The sequence below is a fragment of the Mobula hypostoma genome, chromosome 6 (genome assembly GCF_963921235.1).
Source record: "Mobula hypostoma chromosome 6, sMobHyp1.1, whole genome shotgun sequence".
In the NCBI taxonomy this organism is placed as follows: Eukaryota; Metazoa; Chordata; class Chondrichthyes; order Myliobatiformes; family Myliobatidae; genus Mobula; species Mobula hypostoma.
The window spans coordinates 141,737,404-141,761,630 of NC_086102.1; the positions used below are offsets into that span (position 1 = coordinate 141,737,404).

Below are 24,227 nucleotides of genomic sequence, written 5' to 3' on the forward strand. Positions count from 1 at the left end.
TTGGCTGTCAATAGCCAGTATATTATTCTGAGAACATGTTTCGGAAAATAAATACCCTTTGCAAGCCCATTGTCATTGTAATTCATTTATTTTGATGTGGTTATAACATTGTGTAAAACATACAAAATAGCATTAGTACCTGATTTCTGTGTGGAGGCTTTGACCCACATTGACCTTAACTCAGGATTATTTCTCATCTTAGCTTCTATCATAGTGGAGATAAATTTTACCCAGTGGCATGCTGAATATGTGATTCATTATTGATCAGGCCATCTTTTCCAATTAAGAGGATAGTGATAAATTATTGCACCTTTGTAGATTCCTGCTCTTATAGAGAGATACAATCTGGAAACAAGCCCTTTGGCCCACTGAGTCAGTGCTGAACATCAACTACCCACTTACACTAATCCTTCATTGATCCCATTTTTAAAATATCCACATATTTCCCCCGAATTGTAGTCACCTACACACAAGGGACAACATATACTGGCTGATTTAGCTACCATACAGCTCAGCTCTCAGATCTAGAAGGAAACGAGAGCACATAGAGAAAACCAGAGCTCACAGTGAGAATATGCAAACCCGATATAGACATCACATTAAGTTGCTGACGTTGTGAAGCAGTGCTTCCACCAGGTACACCACTGCATTGCCTCTTCCCACATTTTGTAAACTGGATACATACCCTTCATGTTTGCATTTGTTGTTTTTGAGACATTTACAGACTAAAGGATAAAGGTCCCATTAATTCCGTTGGTGAGTACACTTGTCACAATCTATGAATTGGAGAGACTCCATTTTCCATAATAATGTTTCCTTCCCAATCAACCTGCAACCATGTTACAAGGGTACTTCAAATTTCAAGCAATTTTATTTGGATTATAATTTGTGAAGGATAAATGCAGTTTGGAAGCTTAGATTGACACCTGTCCATCATGCAAGTGATCTTGAACTGTAAGACAGAAGGAAGGTAGCCAGTATAAACAAATGGAAGAAAGGACTAGAGCAAGGTGAAGGGATGAATGAATGCTGTGAATGGTGATGGGGGGTGTTCGAAATCATTCAGAAAGTTAAAGAGTGAAAACAATAGGAATAGTGACAGGCGTAACCCGATTGTGAAGAAGATAGATCTCCAACTAGAGACAGAGCAGGAGAAAATGGAAAACATCCCGAAGTGAAGATCTGTTATCTAAACACACAAAGTATCTCTCTGTCATCCCTCCCTTATCACCTTACTGTACTTCCTGCTCAGATTTCAGCATCTGCAGAATTTTGTATCTCAACATAGAGTTTCACATTCCATCTTCTGTCTCTCCCTCCTGGATCCACCTTTCCTTATCTCCCCCTCTCTCCTTATCTGTTTATATGTATCACCCACAAGCTGCTCTCTTGCAACCTCCGCCCTGACCTTCCCGTACATGGTTCCATCATCCCTTTTCCCTCCTCCTGTCACCTATTGCCTACCAGCCCCTGCTTCACCTCACCCCCTTAGCTTTTCTTACCGGCTATCTCTCCTTTGCATTCTCATTCCTGGTGCAGTGTCTTGATCCAAAACATTGGCCACCCTTTTACCTCCACAGGAAGCCCCAACACCCAACCAGTCAATGTTAAATCAACAACTTCCCTCTGTGAACTTCTTCAGGAGTTGGACAGGAAATACTGAAGTCAGTATTAAATGCACATCAGGCATGTATACTGGGAGACCTGATTACTATGTCAGTAGTTAACGTGAAGACAGGCCTGATTTGCAGCCTCCGAATGCTGAACTAAGAAATCTGAGGTGCCAGTTCATCAGCGAAGTCAAGATGAATCCAACAGAAAGCAGTGGACAGAAAGTAAATATATTTGTATAGTGCATCGACTGAAGCCTATAAGAACCAGCAATCAAAACTGCAAATTGTGAAAAAAACCTTTGCCTCTGCAGATGCTGCTTGACCCTTTGAGTTCCTGTAGTAGTTTGTTGTTTACTGAAGAAAGTGGATGAGTTCGGGAGAAGTGAAGAAAGAGCAAAGGACAGAAACATTGGTCGGAATCATTTCAGTGTGGGGCCAATTGAAGTATGCACTCAGAGATATAACTGAAAATGCTTCTTTTATTTCTATTATTAGAGTGTATGTGATGTCCAGGGAGGGTACCTCCTCTGGTGAACGCGCTTGTTGTGTCCATTCTGAGGCAGCTCTCTCTCCTTTGGTCTCCACTGGACACGCAGCACTCACCTGTGTCTCAAAGTAGCTGTCTGCATGTGGCACAGGCCACACACCTGTACACCGCTTCGACAGGCAGACTAAACCAGGAGAGGGTAGCCCGCGGGCCTCACACCCGGTGAGATTAGGGTCACGCCTGTCCTAGCAGGCACAGTCAGCTCCAACAGACCGGACAGATGAAACTAACAGTGTGATCCAATGGCCAGGAAGGTGGTTCTACAAAACATTGAGAGAAAAAAGGGCATGACAAATCATAGAAGAAGTCATGGTCATCCACTGCAACCAAAGTACATCCCTTGTGATGACTACTCAGACTACTGGACCTGGACTTCCGCAGTCAAGATTGTGAACTGTCTCAGTGCCTTTCCACTTTAAAAACTCTCCCATACAGGTGACTTAATGTAGTTCATACAACGGAAAAACTGCACAAATCCATCAGTCACTAACGGATAAAGAATCAATCATTAGCAATCCATATAATTGTTTGAAATATGTCTGTGGAGCAGGTGAAGTCCATTTCATTTACCCTGCTGATCACATATAATGCATTTGGTAACTTCATGACTTAATTTTTGATTGATCAATAAACTAAGTGCAATTGTGCTTTTGAGAAAACATTCTCCAAAGCCCAATCATTTCTGCAGTTGCATCAATGACCTTCCTTGCACTTTAAAGTCAGAAGTTGGGATGTTTTCAGACGTTTGCACAATTTTCAATTCCACCTGCTACTGCTCAGCAAACTCCAAGCCCATATGCAGCAAGATCAAGATAATATTCAGGCCAGACCAGAGAGAATCTCTCATCTCTCCCCAACATTCAATGGCATTACCATTGCTGAGGTCCACACCATCGACATTCTGGGGAGTAGGGGAGGGAAGACATCATTTTCTACAAATTCAACTGGATTGACCACAGAGATACATGCATTACAGTTAGTGTTTGGTCAGAGTTTAGGTATCCTGTGGTGAGGATGCTACTTATCAATTAGAGCTTAGCATTCAATAGCGTCATCCCCTCCAAACTAATCAATAAGCTCCAAGGCGTTGGCTTCAATTCCTGCTTATGCAATTGGATCCTAGATTTTCTTACTTGTAGACCCCAGTCAGTTTAGATTGGCAACAAGATCTCCTCCACAAATGCACTACAGAGCTGTATGTTTAGCTCTCTGGTCTACCTGCATTACACTAGTGACTCTATGGCTAAGCACAGCTCCAATGCCATATTCAGGTTTGCTGACAACACTACAGTCGTTGGCCGAATCAAAGGTGGAGATGAATTCGCATACAGGAGGGAGACTGAAAATTTGGCTGAGGGGTGTCATAACAGCAACCTTTCACTCAATGTCAGCAAGACCAAGGAACTGATTGTGGAGTTCAGGAGAGGGGAGCCAGGGGTCCATAAGGCAGTCCTTGTAGGAGGATCAGAGTTGGAGAGGGATCCCTCAACCTGCCTGGGTCATAGAGGTGCTGTACAGATGAGTGCTGCACCAATTTCCTCCATCTCCCATGGTTGTGGGTGAGTGCCTGGGTTGTAGCAAAGCTCTCTCTGGTCCACTCTGCAATGTTGTCTGCCCACCTCTTCCTCTGTCAGCTCCTTTCTCTTTTCCACTGCATCAGTCCCTCAAGAATGGTCTATCAGAGCCTACTTGAACTTGTTATGTGGCCAGACCATCTTAGTTCCCTCTTCTTTAGTGTGGACAGCAGATCTTTGTGGTGTCTCATGTGTTGGGTTCTGCTCCTTTGTACTTTGTCATTTAAGACATGGTCTGTATAGAAGATGACAAGGAGTCTTTTGAAGCATTTCTTAATGCATGCATTTCTAAATGACAATAAATGAGGACTCAGTGTCCTCGTAATCTAATAATCTAAACCTTCTGAAGTGGACGAGAACTAGAGATTGTCAAATGGTTAAAGTATCTTGGCACCATTATTAACCAAGAAAGATCAAAGCCCGAAGTCCTTGTAAAGATGGCCCAAACAACAGCAACGCTGGCTAAACTAAAACCAGTCTGGAGAGATAATAACATCACTCTCAGATCCAAGTTGAAACTCCTGCATGCACTTGTGATGGAGACATCTTCTTGTCTGCTTAAAATCCTGGACTTTAACAGCAGAACTGCAAAAGTAGATTCAGGCAATAGAAATGAGATTCTTCAGAACGTCAGGGTTATCAACTTTAAGTTCCTGGTTGTTAGTATTTCAGAGGACCTGTCTAGGACCCAGCACCTAAGTATAATTGCGAAGCTAGAATGGCAAAACTTCTGCTTCCTTTGGAGTCTGCAGAGATTCGATATGACACATAAAACTTTAATGAACTTCTATAGTTGTGTAGTAAAGAGTGTACTGACTGGCTGCAGCATGGCCTGGTATGAAGGCACCTATGCCTTTGAACAGAAAATCCTAGAAAAAGTAATGGACTCAGCCCAGAATATCACAAAACTGCCCTCCCAACTATTGAGCACATCTACATGATATGTTGTCGTAGGAGAGCAACATCCATTATCATAGATCCCCACAACCCAGGACATGCTCTCTTCTTGCTGTTGTCATCAGGTAAAAGGTACAAGAACCTCATACCACCAAGTTCGAGAATGGTTACGACTCCTCAACTATCTGGCTCTTGAACAAATGGGATAATGACACTCACTTGCCCATCCATTGAGATATTCCCACAACCAGTGATCTCACTTTAAGGGTTTTTTTTATCTCATCATCTCATGTTTTTGATATTTATTGCCGTTTATTTGTATTTGCATTTGCAGTTTGTTGTCTTCTCCACTGTGATTAATTTTTCATTAATCCTGTTATAGTTACTGTTCTATAGATTTGTTGTATGCACACAGAAAAATGAATCTCAGTGTTATAAATAATATATACCTTGTTTGATTAATAAACTTGCTATGAACTTTGAAACTTGACTCACTTCCTGACACTCCACACTTTTTCTAGGCACATTCTCAAGGCACATCATGATATTCTCCATTTGGCTCGATGAATGCAGTTCGCTCCAACAGCTCTTATGAAGCTTGACACTGTCAAGGTATCCTTCTTGGTTGGCTCCTTAACAATCATCCGAAATATTCATTCAGAGGATTGATGCAAAGTGACAGTGTTGTGTATCATCTACAAAAGTGCACTGCAGATACTTGCCCAGGCTGTTTGGATAATATTTCCTAAAGGACAAGTGAATACTACCATCTGTAGCTTCCCCTCCATATTGCATAGCTCACTGATTTGGAAACCTATCACTTGTCTTTCATCGCCACTGGATTTAAATCCTGAAACTCCCTGCCAACATCTCAGTGGGAGAACTTCACTAGAACGATTGCAAGGTTTTAGAAAAGCTGTTTGTCTTCATTTTCTCCAGGGTATTAAGTGCTGGTCTTGCCAGTAACACCAGATCATAAAAATTGAATACATTTTTAAAAAGATATTGCTTGCAAATAATACAGTTAATTTTTTCCAAAAAGTAATGAAATAAATATTGTTTTTCTCATGCATGAAAATAAATTTTATAGTAGGAACTGTTCCCTGTATTTTTTTGCTGTTGCTCCGTTCAGCAAAAGGTAAACATGAGTATAATGTGTATCTACTTTTTACACTCATTTAGGATGAAAAATTAAAGGAACATTTCCTAAAAATGCTAAAGTTAAAAATGAATTAATGTGATATTCATTGTTGCTGTGAGGATTGCTGTGTACAGGATGGCTGTCTGCTCAACAACGAAGTCTCAGTGACTGTGTTGCATAAATAATCCTTTCAGTGTTTTCAGATGATCTTATGGTGCTATATAAATGTTCTAATTATTTACATGAAACCCCTTTCTACTGGGCATCCCTAGCTCCTCGCTAACGGCCACTGGACTCCTCAGTGAGAAAACCACCTTTCTCAAACTCCGTACATCTCGGCTCGGTATGACTTGAGTCCCACCAAAACCGGGAAGTTGGGATGTCTCAACCACCTGAAGCCCAATCTGTGTGAATATTGTGTAAATATTGCCCTCATGCAATTAGCTGTCAATTATAAAGAAAGTATATTTATGAATGTTAACTTAACCAAACTGTTATTAAAGAAGAAAGAAAAAGGAAAAAACATAAGGGTCCATTACAAATAAAATAGTCAAATGTACAGAAGGTTGGAGCTCAGATCTTCCAAAAGTTGGATATATCCGTTTTACTTATGGTGCCGACTCCTGTTCAGTGATCACCAGTAGAATTTCCCATCCTGGACTCCACTGAATCGCACTTTCCTTTTGGATTGAATCCTACGGCTGGTACTCTCGAACTTCTTCCCTCTCCATTTCACAATGAAAAGACCTCGACCTATCCCACTGTCCATCACAAAACCTCTCCGCCCAGCTTACTGTAGAAACTTTTCCCAAATTCGTCATCCTAATTGGCTGACTCGACATTCCTAAACTGAATATCACAACCACTTATCTTTAACGGTAAGCCAAACCCTACCAGCAGAACACATTGCTTCTACAGAAAGCCATTTTCTAAAAAAGCCATCTACAAAAGCCTTCTACAAAAGTCATTTTGTAGGGTAGTTCATACCCTACAAACAGTGGACAATATCATTCAGAGGCAATGAAACCATTTCTGAAAAAAACAAGCAGAAAATCAACTTATTTCAGTCAAGGAACCTGCTTTGTTTTGAAATACTTATGCTAAAGAAGATGTTATCAAAATAATCCTTGCCTTATTTCCTAAGTACTTTTAAAGCAAAAACTGTCCTCTACCATCATGCATTATGAGTCAAAGTCATTACTCGTTGTGTAAACATAAACTTTGTGGTTCAGTATTTTTATTTTTTAAAAATTATTTTTATGAATGAAGTATATTTTCACTTAAAAAAGTCAGAGTCCCCTTTCATGTTGTGGCAGTGTATTCTACAAACATCCAGATGGAGAATTCACATCAAGTCAAAGAGTCCATTGTACCACTGTTTATCCCAGTAATACTAAAGGGTGTTGGGATTTTAGATATATGCAGTCAAATTTAACCACCATACAGACCAGAAAGAATTAGTATTTTTACTGTTAATATTCTGTGCACAATAAAGCAATATGTGATGTGGTGTTCAATGCTCTGAAGTTGATCTGCTTGTGTTTGTTTTGTTTTCTGTCGTGCTGTGTACTGGCAACAACTGAACCCAGGTGCGCAGGAATGACAAGGTCACATGTAGAAACAGAAACAAGAGTTTATACACAGGAATTCCAACAGAACATCAGGGGCTGGACTGACCAACACCGCTAGAAAAATCTTTCTCAGAGCAAAAACATGCAGTAAGTGCTAATGGGGAGTCTGCTTTAAATAATCACAGTACATGGAAAACCCTTGCCAGTTAAAATAAACTTGACACGATTCATTTGGACCATAAGGGCTTAATTACTCTAGTTAAGACAACAATTAAGAAATAGAGGTGTTTAAGAAATGTCAGAGGTTCGCTGCACAGGCTTCTATAGGTGGATGTCTTGATGCCTTCTGACGCATCTATGATGGTCCCATTGAGCTCTCTGGAAGATTTCTTTTCTGACTATCTTCCTTACTACATCGGCCTCTTTCATTAACGATTCTTCCTGTCCTGGTTTTTCCTTCTTCATTAGGATAAATCTATCAAGTTCCACACTCAATGCTATAATGAAGTCCTGTGGCTAAAGGATTCAGTCCACAGCAGGATGGCAGAGTGCTGCAGCAGTTAGTACTGCTGCTTCACAACTGCAGGGATGCAGGTTCAATCCTGACCTCAGGTGCGGAGTGTGTGTATTGAGCCAGTGACTGTGTAGCTTTCTTGTGCTCTAGTTTATGGGGGCTTGAAGCTGTAAGAGACCTAAAGGGGCAATCGGACTGAAAAAGATCTTGTGAATTTGAGGGTTTCTGAGGTTGGAGGGGTATATCTGAATGATTGACTAGCTTTAGTAGTCACATGTACATCGAGACTTTGGTTCTGTCTTCACTAAGGAGGACATAAATAATCTTCCAGAAATAGTAAAGGACAGAGGGTCCAGTGAGATGGAGGAACTGAGTAAAATACATGTTAGTAGGGAAGTGGTGTTAGGTAAATTGAAGGGATTGAAGGCAGATAAATCCCCAGGGCCAGATGGTCTGCATCCTAGAGTGCTTAAGGAAGTAGCCCAAGAAATAGTCGATGCATTAGTGATAATTTTTCAAAACTCCTTAGATTCTGGACTAGTTCCTGAGGATTGGAGGGTGGCTAATGTAACCCCACTTTTTAAAAAAGGAGGGAGAGAGAAACCGGGGAATTATAGACCGGTTAGCCTAACGTCGGTGGTGGGGAAACTGCTGGAGTCAGTTATCAAGGATGTGATAACAGCACATTTGGAAAGCGGTGAAATGATCGGACAAAGTCAGCATGGATTTGTGAAAGGAAAATCATGTCTGACGAATCTCATAGAATTTTTTGAGGATGTAACTAGTAGAGTGGATAGGGGAGAACCAGTGGATGTGGTATATTTGGATTTTCAAAATGCTTTTGACAAGGTCCCACACAGGAGATTAGTGTGCAAACTTAAAGCACACGGTATTGGGGGTAAGGTATTGGTGTGGGTGGAGAATTGGTTAGCAGACAGGAAGCAAAGAGTGGGAATAAACGGGACCTTTTCAGAATGGCAGGCGGTGACTAGTGGGGTACTGCAAGGCTCAGTGCTGGGACCCCAGTTGTTTACAATATATATTAATGACTTGGATGAGGGAATTAAATGCAGCATCTCCAAGTTTGCGGATGACACGAAGCTGGGTGGCAGTGTTAGCAGTGAGGAGGATGCTAAGAGGATGCAGGGTGACTTGGATAGGTTGGGTGAGTGGGCAAACTCATGGCAGATGCAATTTAATGTGGATAAATGTGAAGTTATCCACTTTGGTGGCAAAAATAGGAAAACAGATTATTATCTGAATGGTGGCCGATTAGGAAAAGGGGAGGTGCAACGAGACCTGGGTGACATTATACACCAGTCATTGAAAGTGGGCATGCAGGTACAGCAGGCGGTGAAAAAGGCGAATGGTATGCTGGCATTTATAGCGAGAGGATTCGAGTTCAGGAGCAGGGAGGTACTACTGCAGTTGTACAAGGCCTTGGTGAGACCACGCCTGGAGTATTGTGTGCAGTTTTGGTCCCCTAATCTGAGGAAAGACATCCTTGCCATAGAGGGAGTACAAAGAAGGTTCACCAGATTGATTCCTGGGATGGCAGGACTTTCATATGAAGAAAGACTGGATGAACTGGGCTTGTACTCGTTGGAATTTAGAAGATTGGGGGGGGATCTGATTGAAACGTATAAGATCCTAAAGGGATTGGACAGGCTAGATGCAGGAAGATTGTTCCCGATGTTGGGGAAGTCCAGAACGAGGGGCCACAGTTTGAGGATAGAGGGGAAGCCTTTTAGGACCGAGATTAGGAAAAACTTCTTCACACAGAGAGTGATGAATCTGTGGAATTCTTTGCCACAGGAAACAGTTGAGGCCAGTTCATTGGTTATATTTAAGAGGGAGTTAGATATGGCCCTTGTGGCTACGGGGATCAGGGGGTATGGAGGGAAGGCTGGGGCGGGGTTCTGAGTTGGAGGATCAGCCATGATCATAATAAATGGTGGTGCAGGCTCGAAGGGCCGAATGGCCTACTCCTGCACCTATTTTCTATGTTTCTATGTTTCTATGAGACAATGAAACAGTGAAATGCATCATTTGTGACAAAAACCTTCACAGTCCGAGGATGTACTGGGGTTAGTCTGCAAGTGTTGTCACCAGTATAGGATATCGACAACTTACTCACCAGGATGCCTTTGCAATGTGAAGCACCAGGAGGAAACCCTCGGGTCATGCAGAGAACGTACAAACTACTTACAGAAGGCTTAGGAATTGAACCCTAATCTCAGGCGCTGTACAGCTTGTCGCTAACTGCTATCCAACTGTGCTGCTCCAGAATCCGCGGCTGGACATTGAAAGAAATTTTGTTGAAACATCTCTCTGACAGACGCCTCCTGGTCCCCACAGAGAGCCAGATTCAATAGCTCGGGTGTTTGCACCTCCTCTCTCCTCTCTCATCGGTTTCCTCGGGTGCCTTGATTTCCTCACACATCAGTACATTAATTACTTATCACAAATTGTCCCTGACCAGTAAATTAGCGTTAAATCCAGGAGTCGTCAATCAGAGTGTGGGGAGAATAAAAATATTGGGATTAATTTAGGATTCGTGTACATGGGTGGTTGATAGTGTCCCATGGACTCACGTGGGCTAAAGTGCCTGTACTGTGACTGTGACTCTACGACATATCGCGGCACTGCAACTTTTTGGAACTCTAGAATGATCCCTAGCATAGAATGAAAAAGGCTAATTTACTGCCTTGCAGAATTAAATTGCCTACTGCAAAACAAAAACAATCAATGGATCATTGATAAGTCTCGTATCCTCAGGTGCTTTTTCAGCATTCACGGGACATATGTTGTTTTCTGCTGACCTCAGGTTTGCATCGTCTACATTACAAAGGCATTGCTGGAAAAGCCTTTCTGTCCAGTATATAAATACCCAGTTACAGTTACATGTAGTCAGTTGGTTATTGGTCGTACACCACAATGGGAAAGGCAAGACCACTTTTCATTTTGTGAATTATATTGTGACCATCATTTGTTCCTAGTCTGATTTAAGCTATTTATTTCTTCCCACAGATCATCTTCTACGAGGATAGGAACTTCCAGGGTCGGCACTATGAGTGCAGCTCCCACTGTGCCGACCTCTCCCCTTACTTCAGCCGCTGTAACTCCATCCGTGTCAAGAGTGACTGGTGGGTGGTGTACGAGAGACCCAACTACATGGGATACCAGTATGTCCTGAGCAGGGGAGAGTATCCTGACTACCAGCGCTGGATGGGATTCGATGACTGTGTCAAGTCCTGTCGCAGTTACCCACCTGTAAGTTGCTGTTGGTGACTGAGGTATTCCAAGCCACTTGGCACACTGCTAGAAAATGGCTGACATTTGCAATAATTGCACTTGTGCACAAGCTCGTTCTCTGAAATGTGCAATGTGAAAGCTAGACTTAGCTGCTGGCATTTAGAGACAAGTTTGGAGTCAGTAGATATTTGTTAAAGGAGTCAACAGAATTTAAGTTGGTACAGGGAATGAGTGAATCTGGTGAGAAGGATCAATGCCCGATTGCTTTTGACAGATGGAGCTGTATCCGTGATTGTGAGGGCACTGGGTAAAGAATCGGAATCAGAATCAGGTTTATTATCACTGGTGTATGATTCACTGGCTTTTTATGCTGAAACTACATTAATGTCTACGCACAGGATGCTGGAGGAACTCAGCCAGTCAGGCAGCATTTGTCAGGCCTGATAAAGAGTCTCAAACTGAAATGTTGACTCTGCAAGTTCTGCCTGACGCCTTGAGTTCCTCCAGCATCTTGTGTGTTGATCCAGATTACAGACACTGCCCTCTCTCGTGTCTTCTCTATTAAAATCTAGTTGGGCCACATGAATACTTGGTCAGTTTCTGCTAATTTTATCGAACACCATGTAGACAATAGTAGCACCTGGACACTGGTGGCTCTGCAAAATTAAAAACATAATATTATTGCATGATTTTAGTGAACCACTTTGAGGTTAAAGCATTGGATGAGGCTGTTTGGCCCATGTTTTGCATCCATGTTAGCTATATGTTGAGCATTCTGTCCTATCCCATCATTTGCAAATTCTTTCAAGATCATCTGGTCCAATTTGGCCAAGTTACGAGAACCAATAATGTAATTCAGGCTCCAGGTGGCACCTAGATTGGAATGAGGGATGGCTGTGTTATTGTTTTCAACAATCACACCCCGTGTAGAGTTATACTTATCCCTCTGACAGAGGAAGTGAGGAAATAGTGTTACGTACCCCGTAACTGGGTTGCCAAACCAGCAGAAATGGATCACTCAGTTGGAGTCTGGAGTACTAGAACTAAGAAAGTTTTATTAAAGAAACAAGCAACACAGTAATCGAAAGGATAATAAATGCAACAATTCAACAATGATAACCACACATGTGCACAGAATTAAGATAACAGCATCAATCAAGCTCTATCGTTGTCTAGGGGTAAATGACCAATTTCAAAATGACTCAAAGTTCAGTCCAGTTTGTAGTTCAGTTCGCAGTAATCGTTGCCATGGCGATGGACAAGGTGGGGGAAGAGAGACAGAATAGGAACAACTGATCATTCAGAACACTGCTTCACTCACAGACCAGCAAGATGGCTCACAGACCAGCGAGATGGCTCACAAACAGCTTTTGGGCAGGTCCTTGGTGATGTCACCTGAGGTCACCGACTGTGACCCCTCCTCCAGATGCGGTCGATCCTCTGCAGTGAACCCGGCACCCAGGCAAGGGCGGACACACACCGGGTTCCCGCTGATCGTACCTTTCCACCCTGTGCGTTGTCCGGTACTTCTCACCACTCGTGAGAGGCGCACCGCTTCCAGGGTCTCGTTACCTCGGGTGGCGTGTGTGCCTGTCTTAGCGAACCTGTCCCTTTTTATCCCCCTGCTGGGGTATCGCCTGTCCATCACTTCAAACAGTTCAGGGTTCAAAGGGGGGAGCCGCTCCAGACAGCTCTCTCTCCCACATCCCTTCATTACACATCTCCAGACGCTGCTCCATTGTTCCTTATCTCTCCTTCCCCTGAGGGCAGGTGGCAGACCAACTGCTGATGCCACTGATGCTAGCCCAGGCCAGCAAACATCTTAATTTTATGTGTATTCTCGTAACAATAGAAACTGAAAACGCTCAGATCAACTTGCATTCTTTTTTATATTAGCAAGTAAACCTATTTACAGACACAGACCAGCACCTACTGTAAGCTCATTTACCATGATGCTTTTACACAAGTTTTACATTAATTACATCATGTTATCTCTATTGGAACTAAATTCTGTAAACTTAGTTCTTCTTGGTAACCCTATGTTCAGAAACCGAGAACTCACTCTTCAAACAGGTATTATATTTTATAGATATACAAAAGATGTATCAACTTCTGATATATAATTATGACATTAAGAATATACTGAGGATACATTAAAATCCTTAAAATACCTTTCATGAGATCTACAGCCAAAATGTATTTTTTTAGAGAATCATGAGAGTCCTGTAGAAACAGTGAACTCCATCAATCTTAAATTATGATTGTCTATAGTTTAACTGCCATCAATGTGGAGATAAATTTTCTCCAAGTTATTTCATCAGGGATAACCTTGAAATAGAATTCATTGTTGATCATACTGAGGTTTTATACAACTACATCTCCCTGAAATATCTGTGTTAATTATATGTATTTTGAGATTATTATACTGTATTAAGAATGCAATAAAATCCTTTCTTCCAGTACCGAGGAGGCACCTACAGGATGAGGATTTATGAGAGGCCTGACTTTGGAGGCCAGATGATGGAATTCATGGATGACTGTCCCTCTGTCTACGATCGTTTCCGTTACCGTGACATCCACTCCTGTCAGGTGATGGATGGTTACTGGATCTTCTATGAACATCCCAACTACAGAGGCCGACAGTATTTCCTGAGACTCGGGGAATACAGGAAATACATTGACTGGGGTGGCTACAACTCAGCCATTGGGTCCTTCAGGCGCATGAGGGACTTCTAGTTGACTCTCAATAACCAGCATATTATTCTGACAACATATTTCAGAAAATAAAATCTCCTTTGCAAGACCCTTGTCACTGTAATTCATTTATTTTGATGTTGCTATAACTTTGTGTAAAACATACAAAATAGCAATGGTACTTAAATCTTATGTAGATGCTTGTAACATATTGACCTTAATTCAGGATTATTTCTCATTTTAGCTGCTATCATTGTGGAGATAATTTTTATCTAGAGACATGCTGAACATGTAAATCATTATTGATCAGCTCATCTTCCCCTATTGAGAAGATAGTGATAAATTGTCACAACTCTGTGGATTCCTGCTCTTATTGATAGATACAACATGGAAACAAGCCTTTTGGCCCACTGAGTCAACTACCCACAAGACTGATCCTTCATTGATCCCATTTTAAAAAATCACCTCAAATACTCACCATCTCACCCAAATCTTAGTCAATGGCTGATTTGCCTACCATACAGCTCACCGCTCAGATCTAGAAGGAAACCAGAGCACCTAGAGAAAAACACTGGATCACAATGAGAATGTGCAAACTTCACATAGACATCCCGCTAGGTTGCTGACATTGAGAGGCAATGTTTCTACCAGATGCACCACTGCACTGCCTCTTCCCACCTGTCACAAGCTAGATACATATCCTCCATTTTTGCATCAGTGTTTTTCAGACATTTACGGGCTAAAAGGCAAGCGTCCCATTAGCTTCTTTAGTGAGAACACTTGTCACAATCTACGAATTAGAGAGACTCCATTTTTAATAAAAATGTTCCCTTCACAACCAATTTCCAGCCATGTTGAATGGACACTTCCAATTCCAAGCAATTTTATTTGGATTACGATTTGTGAGGGATAAATGCAGTCTGGAAGCTGACATTGACAGCTGTCAGTCATGCAAGTGACCTTGAACTGTAAGATAGAGAGAAGGTAGCCAGTATAAAGAAGGACTGGAGTAAGGGGTGGCAGATAGATCCTGGTGAAGGGATAAGTGAAATTCCCAAGTATTTCAGCTGAGAATGGTGATGGGGAGTGTCAAAGGAATTCAGAAAGTTAAAGAGTGAAAACAATATTGATAATGATATGGGTAAGCAGGATGTGAAGAGGTTAGAAGTCCAACTAGAGGTAGAGCAGGGGAAAATGGAAGAAGTCCAGAAGTGAAGGTTTATTATCTGAATCTATCCGTCATCTCTTTCTTGACACCTTCCTCCCTGCTTATTTTCCAGCATCTGCAGCGTTTTCTATCTCCACATATCACTTTCTATCCTCTGTCTCTCCCTCCTGGCTCCACCTTCCATCATTTCCCCCTCTCTTCTTATCTGTCTATACGTATCGCCCACCAGCCACTGTCTCGCAACCTCCACCCTGATTTTCCCCATACATGATTCCATATAACCTTCATCCCGTTTCCCACCTGGTTTCTCCTGCTGCTTGCCAGCCCCTGCTTCACCTCTCCCCCTCAACTTTAATACTGGGTATCTCTCCTTTACACTCATTCCCGGTGCAGGGCATTGACCCAAACTATCGACCACCACTTTACCTCCACAGGAAAGCCTCAACACCCAACCAGTCAACGGTAAATCAACCACTTTCCTCTATGAACTTCTTTGATGAGTTGGACAGGGAATGCTGATGACAGTATTAAATACACATATGGTGCGTGTACTGGGAGAACCAATTACGGTGTAAGGCGTTAATTTGAAGACAGAGCTAACATACAGCTTCCACATGGTGAACTTCGCAAGCTGAAGTGCACGTTCATCGGCTAAACCAGGAAACTCCCTACAGAAAACAGTGGACAGAAAGCAAATATATCTGTATAGTTCATTAACTAAGCCTCTAATGACCAGCAATCAAAGCTGCAATTTGTAGAAACAAAGTTTCCATATCCCTTTTCAGATGCTGCCTGACCCTTTGAGTTCTTCCAGCAATTTCCTTAATGAAGAAAGTGAATGAGTTTGGTAGAAGCAAAGAAAGTGCAAAGGACAGAAACATTGGTGGGAGTGATTTCAGTATGGGGCCAATTGAAGTAGCTGATCAGAAGTATGACTCAAAAAACCATTTATGTTTCTCTTATTTCTGTTATTAGGATATATGTGGTTTCCAGGGGCTGTAGCACCTTTGATGAACGCGCTTGTGTCCATTCTGAGGCAGCTGTCTGTCCTTTGGTCTTTACTGGACACCTAGCTCTCCCCGTGGCCCCAAGTAGCTGTTTGCGTGTGGCACAGGCCACACATCTGTGCACCGCTTCGACAGGCAGACTAAGTGAAGTGAGGGTAGCCGGCGGGCCTCAGACCTGGTGAGATTAGGGTCACGCCTGTCCTAGCAGGCACAGTCAGCTCCAACAGACTGGACAGATGAAACTAACAGTGTGATCCAATGGCCAGGAAGAAGGTTCAACAACAGTTTGTGGAGAGTAAAGAGCATGACCGGCAACAGAAGAAATCGTGGTCATCCACTGCAACCAAAGTAGACCCCAGATGTGATGACTACTTGTGCTGTTGGACATGGGCTTCTGAGTTGAGATCCATACATTAGAGTTAGTGTTCAGTCAGAGTTGGATATCAGGTAGTGAGAATACTATTTATCGACTACCGCTCAGCACACAATAGCATCATCCCCTCCAAACTAATAAATCAGCTCCAAGACGTTGACCTCAATACCTCCTCATGCAATTTGATCCTGGATTTCCTCACTTGTAGACCCCAGTCAGTTTGGATTGGCAACAAGATCTCCTCCGTCATCTCCATCAGCACAGATGCACCACAGGGCTGTATGTTTAGCCCTCCGCACTACTCGCTTTACGCTTATGACCCTGTGGCTAAGCACAGCTTCAATGTCATATCAAAGTTGGCTGACAGCACCACTGTCATCCGAATCAAAGATGGTGATGTATTAGCATACAAGAGGGAGATTGAAAATTAGGCTGAGTAGTGCCATAGTAACAACCACTGACACAATGTCAGCAAGACTAAGGAACTGATTGTAGACTTCAGGAGAGGGAAACCAGAGGTCCATAGGCCAGTCCTCATTGAAATTCAAAGGTGAAGAGGGTTAGCGTCTTTAAATTCCCAAGTGTTATTATTTCAGAGGACGTGTCCTGGACCCAGCACGTAAGTGTAATTGTGAAGATAGCATTGCAGCATCTCTACTTCCTTTGGAGTTTATGGAGATTTGGCATGACATATAAAACTCAGAAAAACTTCTATAGGTGTGTAGTGGAGAGTTTATTGACTGGCTACGTCATGGACTAGTATGGAAGCACCAATGCCTCTAAACAGAAAATCCTACTAAAGGTAGTGGATTCAGCCCAGTACCTCACGGATGAAGCCCTTCCAAGTATTGAGCACATCTACATGAAACACTGATGTAGGAAAGCAGCATCCATAATCAGAGATCCTCTCCACCCAGGTCATACTCTCTTCTCACTGCTGTCAGCAGGCTGAAGGTACAAAAGCCTTAGGGTTTGCAACACCAGGTTCAAGAACAGTTACTATCCTTAACCATCAGACTCTAGAAGAAATGGGATAATGACACTCACTTGCCCATCCATTGAGATGTTCCCACAATCTGTGATCTGACTTTAAGGACTCTTTATCTCAGTAAATCATGTTCTCATTATTTATTGCTATTTATTTGTATTTACATTTGCAGTTTGTTGTCTTTTCCACTGTGATTAATCTTTCATTGACCCTGTTATAGTTACTGTTCTATAGATTTGTTGTACGCACGCAGGAAAATGAACCTCAGGGTTATAAATGATATGTACCTTGTTTGATTAATAAACTTACTATGAACTTTGAAACTTGACTCACTTCCTGACACTCCACACTTTTTCTAGGCACATTCTCAAGGCACATCATGATATTCTCCGCTTGGCTCGATAAATGCAGTTCGCTCCAACAGCTCTTATGAAGCTTGACACCGTCAAAGTATTCTTCTTGGTTGGCTCCTTATTAATCATCCAAAATATTCATTCAGAGGATTGATACAAAGTGGCTGCGGTGTGTATCATCTACAAAAATGCACTGCAGATACTTGCCCAGGCTGTTTGCATAATATTTTGCAAAGGTCAGGAGAATACTACCATCTGTAGCTTCCCTTCTATATCACAAAGCTCACTGATTTGGAAACCTATCACTTGTCCTTCATCGCTAATGGGTTTAGATCCTGAAACTTCCTGCCAACATCTCTGTGGGAGAACTTCACTAGAATGATTGCGGGGGGTTAGAAAAGCTGTTCATCTTCATTTTCTCAAGGATAGTTAGAGATGGGTATTAAAGCTGGCCTTGCCAGTAACAAGTTATGAGAAAGGAATACATTTTTAAAAAGTTATTGCTTGCAAATAATAGTTAATTTTGTTAAAATAAACTGTAACAATGTATAAATTTTATAGTAGGAAATGTTCCCTATATTTTTTGTTGTTGACCAGTTCAGCAAAAGGTAAACACGAGTAACATGTGTGTCTACTTTTTACACTCATTCAAGATTAAAAATTAAAGAAACACTTACTAAAAAAGCTAAAATTTAGAAAGAATTAATGTGACATTCTTTTCTGTGGTGAGGATTGCTATGTACAGGATGGCTGTTTGCTCAGCAACAAAGTCACAGTGACTGTTGCATAAATAATCCATTCAGAGATTTTGAATGATTTTGTGAAGCATCGTTTCGTTCTATATAGAAACATAGAAACATAGAAAATAGGTGCAGGAGTAGGCCATTCGGCCCTTCGAGCCTGCACCACCATTTATTATGATCATGGCTGATCCTCCAACTCAGAACCCCGCCCCAGCCTTCCCTCCATACCCCCTGATCCCCGTAGCCACAAGGGCCATATCTAACTCCCTCTTAAATATAACCAATGAACTGGCCTCAACTGTTTCCTGTGGCAAAGAATTCCACAGATTCATCACTCTCTGTGTGAAGAAGTTTTTCCTAATCTCGGTCCTAAAAGGCTTCCCCTCTATCCTCAAACTGTGGCCCCTCGTTCTGGACTTCCCCAACATCGGGAACAATCTTCCTGCATCTAGCCTGTCCAATCCCTTTAGGATCTTATACGTTTCAATCAGATCCCCCCTCAATCTTCTAAATTCCAACGAGTACAAGCCCAGTTCATCCAGTCTTTCTTCATATGAAAGTCCTGCCATCCCAGGAATCAATCTGGTGAACCTTCTTTGTACTCCCTCTATGGCAAGGATGTCTTTCCTCAGATTAGGGGACCAAAACTGCACACAATATTCCAGGTGTGGTCTCACCAAGGCCTTGTACAACTGCAGTAGTACCTCCCTGCTCCTGTACTCGAATCCTCTCGCTATAAATGCCAGCATACCATTCGCCTTTTTCACCGCCTGCTGTACCTGCATGGCCACTTTCAATGACTGGTGTATAATGACACCCAGGTCTCGTTGAACCTCCCCTTTTCCTAATCGGCCACCATTCAGATAATAATCTGTTTTCCTATTTTTGCCACCAAAGTGGATAACTTCACATTTATCCACATTAAATTGCATCTGCCATGAATTTGCCCACTCACCCAACTAATCCAAGTCACCTTGCATCCTCTTAGCATCCTCCTCACAGCTAACACTGCCACCCAGCTTCGTGTCATCCGCAAACTTGGAGATGCTGCATTTAATTCCCTCATCCAAGTCATTAATATATATTGTAAACAACTGGGGTCCCAGCACTGAGCCTTGCAGTACCCCACTAGTCACCGCCTGCCATTCTGAAAAGGTCCCGTTTATTCCCACTCTTTGCTTCCTGTCTGCTAACCAATTCTCCACCCACACCAATACCTTACCCCCAATACCGTGTGCTTTAAGTTTGCACACTAATCTCCTGTGTGGGACCTTGTCAAAAGCATTTTGAAAATCCAAATATACCACATCCACTGGTTCTCCCCTATCCACTCTACTAGTTACATCCTCAAAAAATTCTATGAGATTCGTCAGACATGATTTTCCTTTCACAAATCCATGCTGACTTTGTCCGATGATTTCACCGCTTTCCAAATGTGCTGTTATCACATCCTTGATAACTGACTCCAGCAGTTTCCCTACCACCGACATTAGGCTAACCGGTCTATAATTCCCTGGTTTCTCTCTCCCTCCTTTTTGAAAAAGTGGAGTTACATTAGCCACCCTCCAATCCTCAGGAACTAGTCCAGAATCTAATGAGTTTTGAAAAATTATCACTAATGCATCCACTATTTCTTGGGCTACTTCCTTAAGCACTCTAGGATGCCGACCATCTGGCCCTGGGGATTTATCTGCCTTCAATCCCTTCAATTTACCTAACACCACTTCCCTACTAACATGTATTTCGCTCACTTCCTCCATCTCACTGGACCCTCTGTCCCCTACTATTTCTGGAAGATTATTTATGTCCTCCTTAGTGAAGACAGAACCAAAGTAATTATTCAATTGGTCTGCCATGTCCTTGCTCCCCATAATCAATTTATCTGTTTCTGTCTGCAGGGGACCTACATTTGTCTTTACCAGCCTTTTCCTCTTTACATATCTATAAAAGCTTTTACAGTCCGTTTTTATGTTCCCTGCCAGTTTTCTCTCATAATCTTTTTTCCCCTTCCTAATTAAGCCCTTTGTCCTCCTCTGCTGAACTCTGAATTTCTCCCAGTCCTCAGGTGAGCCACTTTCTCTGGCTAATTTGTATGCTTCTTCTTTGGAATTGATACTATCCCTAATTTCTCTTGTCAGCCACGGGTGCACTACCTTCCTTGATTTATTCTTTTGCCAAACTGAGATGAACAATTGTTGTAGTTCATCCATGCAACCTTTAAATGCTTGCCATTGCATATCCACCGTCAATCCTTTAAGTGTCATTTGCCAGTCTATCTTAGCTAATTCACGTCTCATACCTTCAAAGTTACCCCTCTTTAAGTTCAGAACCTTTGTTTCTGAATTAACTATGTCACTCTCCATCTTAATGAAGAATTCCACCATATTATGGTCACTCTTACCCAAGGGGCCTCTCACGACAAGATCGCTAATTAACCCTTCCTCATTGCTCAAAACCCAGTCCAGAATAGCCTGCTCTCTAGTTGGTTCCTCGACATGTTGGTTCAAAAAACCATCCCGCATACATTCCAAGAAATCCTCTTCCTCAGCACCTTTACCAATTTGGTTCACCCAATCTACATGTAGATTGAAGTCACCCATTATAACTGCTGTTCCTTTATTGCACACATTTCTAATTTCCTGCTTAATACCATCTCTGACCTCACTACTACTGTTAGGTGGCCTGTACACAACTCCCACCAGCGTCTTCTGCCCCTTAGTGTTACACAGCTCTACCCATATCGATTCCACATCTTCCCGGCTTATGTCCTTCCTTTCTATTGCATTAATCTCTTCTTTAACCAGCAACGCCACCCCACCTCCCCTTCCTTCATGTCTATCCCTCCTGAATATTGAATATCCCTGAACGTTGAGCTCCCATCCCTGGTCACCCTGGAGCCATGTCTCTGTGATCCCAACTATATCATAATCATTAATAACAACCTGCACTTTCAATTCATCCACCTTATTACGAATGCTCCTTGCATTGACACACAAAGCCTTCAGGCGCTCTTTTACAACTCTCTTAGCCCTTATACAATTATGTTGAAAAGTGGCCCTTTTTAATGCTTGCCCTGGATTTGTCGGCCTGCCACTTTTACTTTTCTCCTTAGAACTTTTTGCTTCTACCCTCACTTTACACCCCTCTGTCTCTCTGCACTGGTTCCCATCCCTCTGTTGTGAACTAACCGCCTCACGCCTAGCCTCTTTAATTTGATTCCCACCCCCCAACCATTCTGGTTTAAAGTCACTTCATTCTAGTATAAATGCTCTAGCTACACACAAAATTTGTACATCAGCTAATTGCAAAAACAAATTTATTCTATGAAAACAACAGAATAAAATTGTGTCAATAGGATGAAATTGGATTCATTTAGAAGAAATATATACTGGAATTTTGTTGCAGTTCCTCAGAAACACAACTTCTCACTGAACATGGCAGCCTTTGATCACTTATCTTTGAATTTTTCTGATGTTAATTTGGATCCTCAGCTAAACTGTAATCTGAAAGTAAAATTACTTTGTTCGCTAAGAATTTTCCAGCACGAGAAGGAAACAAACAGGTGCTATGGTTTGTAGGTTGGTGAAGTGGACAATATTATTCAGAGCTAATGAATCCAATCCTCAAAAAATAAAAAAAATCAACTTATTTCAGACAGGGAATTTGCATTGTTTCAAAATATATTTAAGTTGACTTCATCAAAGCAATCCTTGCCTTAGATTCTGAGTGCTTTTAAAGCAAAAAATGTCCTCTACCACCATGTGATTATGAACTTAAGCCATTACTTATTATGCAAATATTGAATTGATGGTTCAGTATTTTTATATTTTAGAGCAATTTTTATGATTAAAGTATATTTTAACTTAAAAAGTCAGAGTCCCCACTCATGCTGTGGCAGTGGATCTTACAGAGATCCAGATGGAGAGTTCACATCAAAGCCAGGAGTCCATTATACCACTGTTTAGCCCTGTAATTCTGATGGGCAATGGGCTTTTAGATATAATTGCAGTCAGATTTAATCATCATGCAAGCCAGTAAAAATGATTATTTTTACTGTTGATATTCCGTGCACAATAAAGGAATATGTGATGTGGCTTCAATGCTCTGAAGCTGAACTGCTTGTGTTTGTTTTGTTTTCAGTCTAGGTGAGTGCTGGTAATGACTGAACCCAGGTGCAGAGAAATGACAGGGTCACGTGTAGAGACGCAAACCAGAGTTTACACATAGGAATTTCAACAGAACATCAGTGACTTGACTGAGTGATACCGTGAGACACATCATTCTTAGAACAAAGACCCAATGATAAGCACTGATTGGAAGTCCACTTTAAATAATCACAGTACATTTAAAACCTGTGCCAGTCAAAATAAACTAGACAAGATTAAACAGAGAGCACAGAGGCTTAATGACTCTAAGTAAGACAACAATTAGCAAATGGAGATACTCTAGAAACCACAAAGCCTGTCACTCTACATCTGACTGCACAGGTTGGCAGGACTCCATATCTCAGGGTTTGTTTGAAAAAGAGTCTGCTGAAGAGGACAGCTTTTCATTTTTACCGGCAGCATTGTCACAGTGCTGGCACATTTGCCTGTCAGTCAGAGGGAGAAGGTTGAAGCCCCTCCTTGTGTGGGGAGTTCATGAACTGTGGCTGATCCACAGCAGAGTATACACTGCGAGGTAAGGTACACTGTATGAGGTGCTGTTCATCTGGTGGAGGCAAAACATCCCAGAAACATCTCTCAGAGCAATGAAGCTCTCCTGGTGATCCGTTTGTTTGCTTGCCGTTCCCTTCCACACCGTGGGGCGCATCAGCAGGCATCCTTGCTGTTTTTTTTCCGCAATTGTGTCTGATTTTTATGACACCAGGTTGTTAGATTGATGTTCAACCCAGCACGGATGGAACGAATGCAAGAGGCTGGCTGGATCCGAACTTGGGACCACTTGCCTGGAAGTTCATTGTGGATGTCACTGTACCACTGGCCGGCCTCCTGGTGCTCTAAAAGGTGTTTTTTGAGTGACATCAAAGCAAACAGTTTGCCTGATGTTTGTTGGAACAGACCTTGGTTTCCATATTGCCCCTGTTTCAACTGTCAATACGCTTCAGCGGTCTCCTTTCTGCATAAGGAAGTCTTGGACAGCAAGAGGTTCTGAATTTGTGTAAGAAGTGTAGAAACTTCCTTGGACTTAACAATGACTTTCATAGGTGGATGCCTTGATGCCTTTTGGGGCATCAATGATGGTCACATTGAGGTTGTGAAAGATTTTTTTTCTGACTATCTTCCTTATTACATCAGTCTCCTTTGTTAATGATTCTTCTTGTCCTTGATAAATGAGGTAGGGGTGTGGAATTGCTAATTAGGAATAGTGTCACAGCTGCAGAAAAGGAGGAAGTCATGGAGGGATGTTCTACTGAGTCAGTATGGGTGGAAGTCAGAAACAGGAAAGGGGCAATAACTCTACAGGGTGTTTTTATAAACCCCCCAATAGTAACAAAGACATTGAGGAGCAGATAGGGAGGCAGATTCTGGAAAGGTGCAATAGTAATAGGGTTGTTGTGATGGGAGATTTTAACTTTCCTAATATTGATTGGCATCTCCTTAGTGCTAGGGATTTAGATGGGGTGGAGTTTGTTAGGTGTGGTCAGGAAGGTTTCCTGACACAATATGTAGGTAAGCCAATTGGAGGAGAGGCTGTTCTTGATCTGGTATTGGGAAATAAACCTGGTCAGGTGTCAGATCTCTTGGTAGGAAAGCATTTTGGAGGTAGTGATCACAACTGTCTCCTTC

At 42.1% G+C, this 24,227-nt stretch overlaps 1 protein-coding gene across 1 annotated transcript; it reads left to right on the top strand.

Annotated features, from left to right (window-relative positions):
- Positions 1–4,171: 4,171 nt before the first annotated feature.
- Positions 4,172–13,848, top strand: LOC134348768 (gamma-crystallin S-1-like). The gene is made up of 3 exons (XM_063052571.1): positions 4,172–4,337; positions 10,868–11,130; positions 13,573–13,848. Exons 1-3 carry the CDS (start codon positions 4,172–4,174, stop codon positions 13,846–13,848), a joined length of 705 nt encoding a protein of 234 aa, XP_062908641.1.
- The last annotated feature ends 10,379 nt before the right edge of the window (positions 13,849–24,227 follow it).

What these genes read in the sequence shown, in the direction of transcription:
- LOC134348768 (XM_063052571.1), top strand. Translation starts at nt 4,172, where the DNA reads ATGGCCCAAACAACAGCAACGCTGGCTAAACTAAAACCAGTCTGGAGA. An exon ending in AACTGCAAAAGTAGATTCAG is followed by an intron (nt 4,338 to 10,867) that starts GCAATAGAAATG and finishes GTCTGATTTAAG; the next exon opens with CTATTTATTTCTTCCCACAG. An exon ending in CCTGTCGCAGTTACCCACCT is followed by an intron (nt 11,131 to 13,572) that starts GTAAGTTGCTGT and finishes CCTTTCTTCCAG; the next exon opens with TACCGAGGAGGCACCTACAG.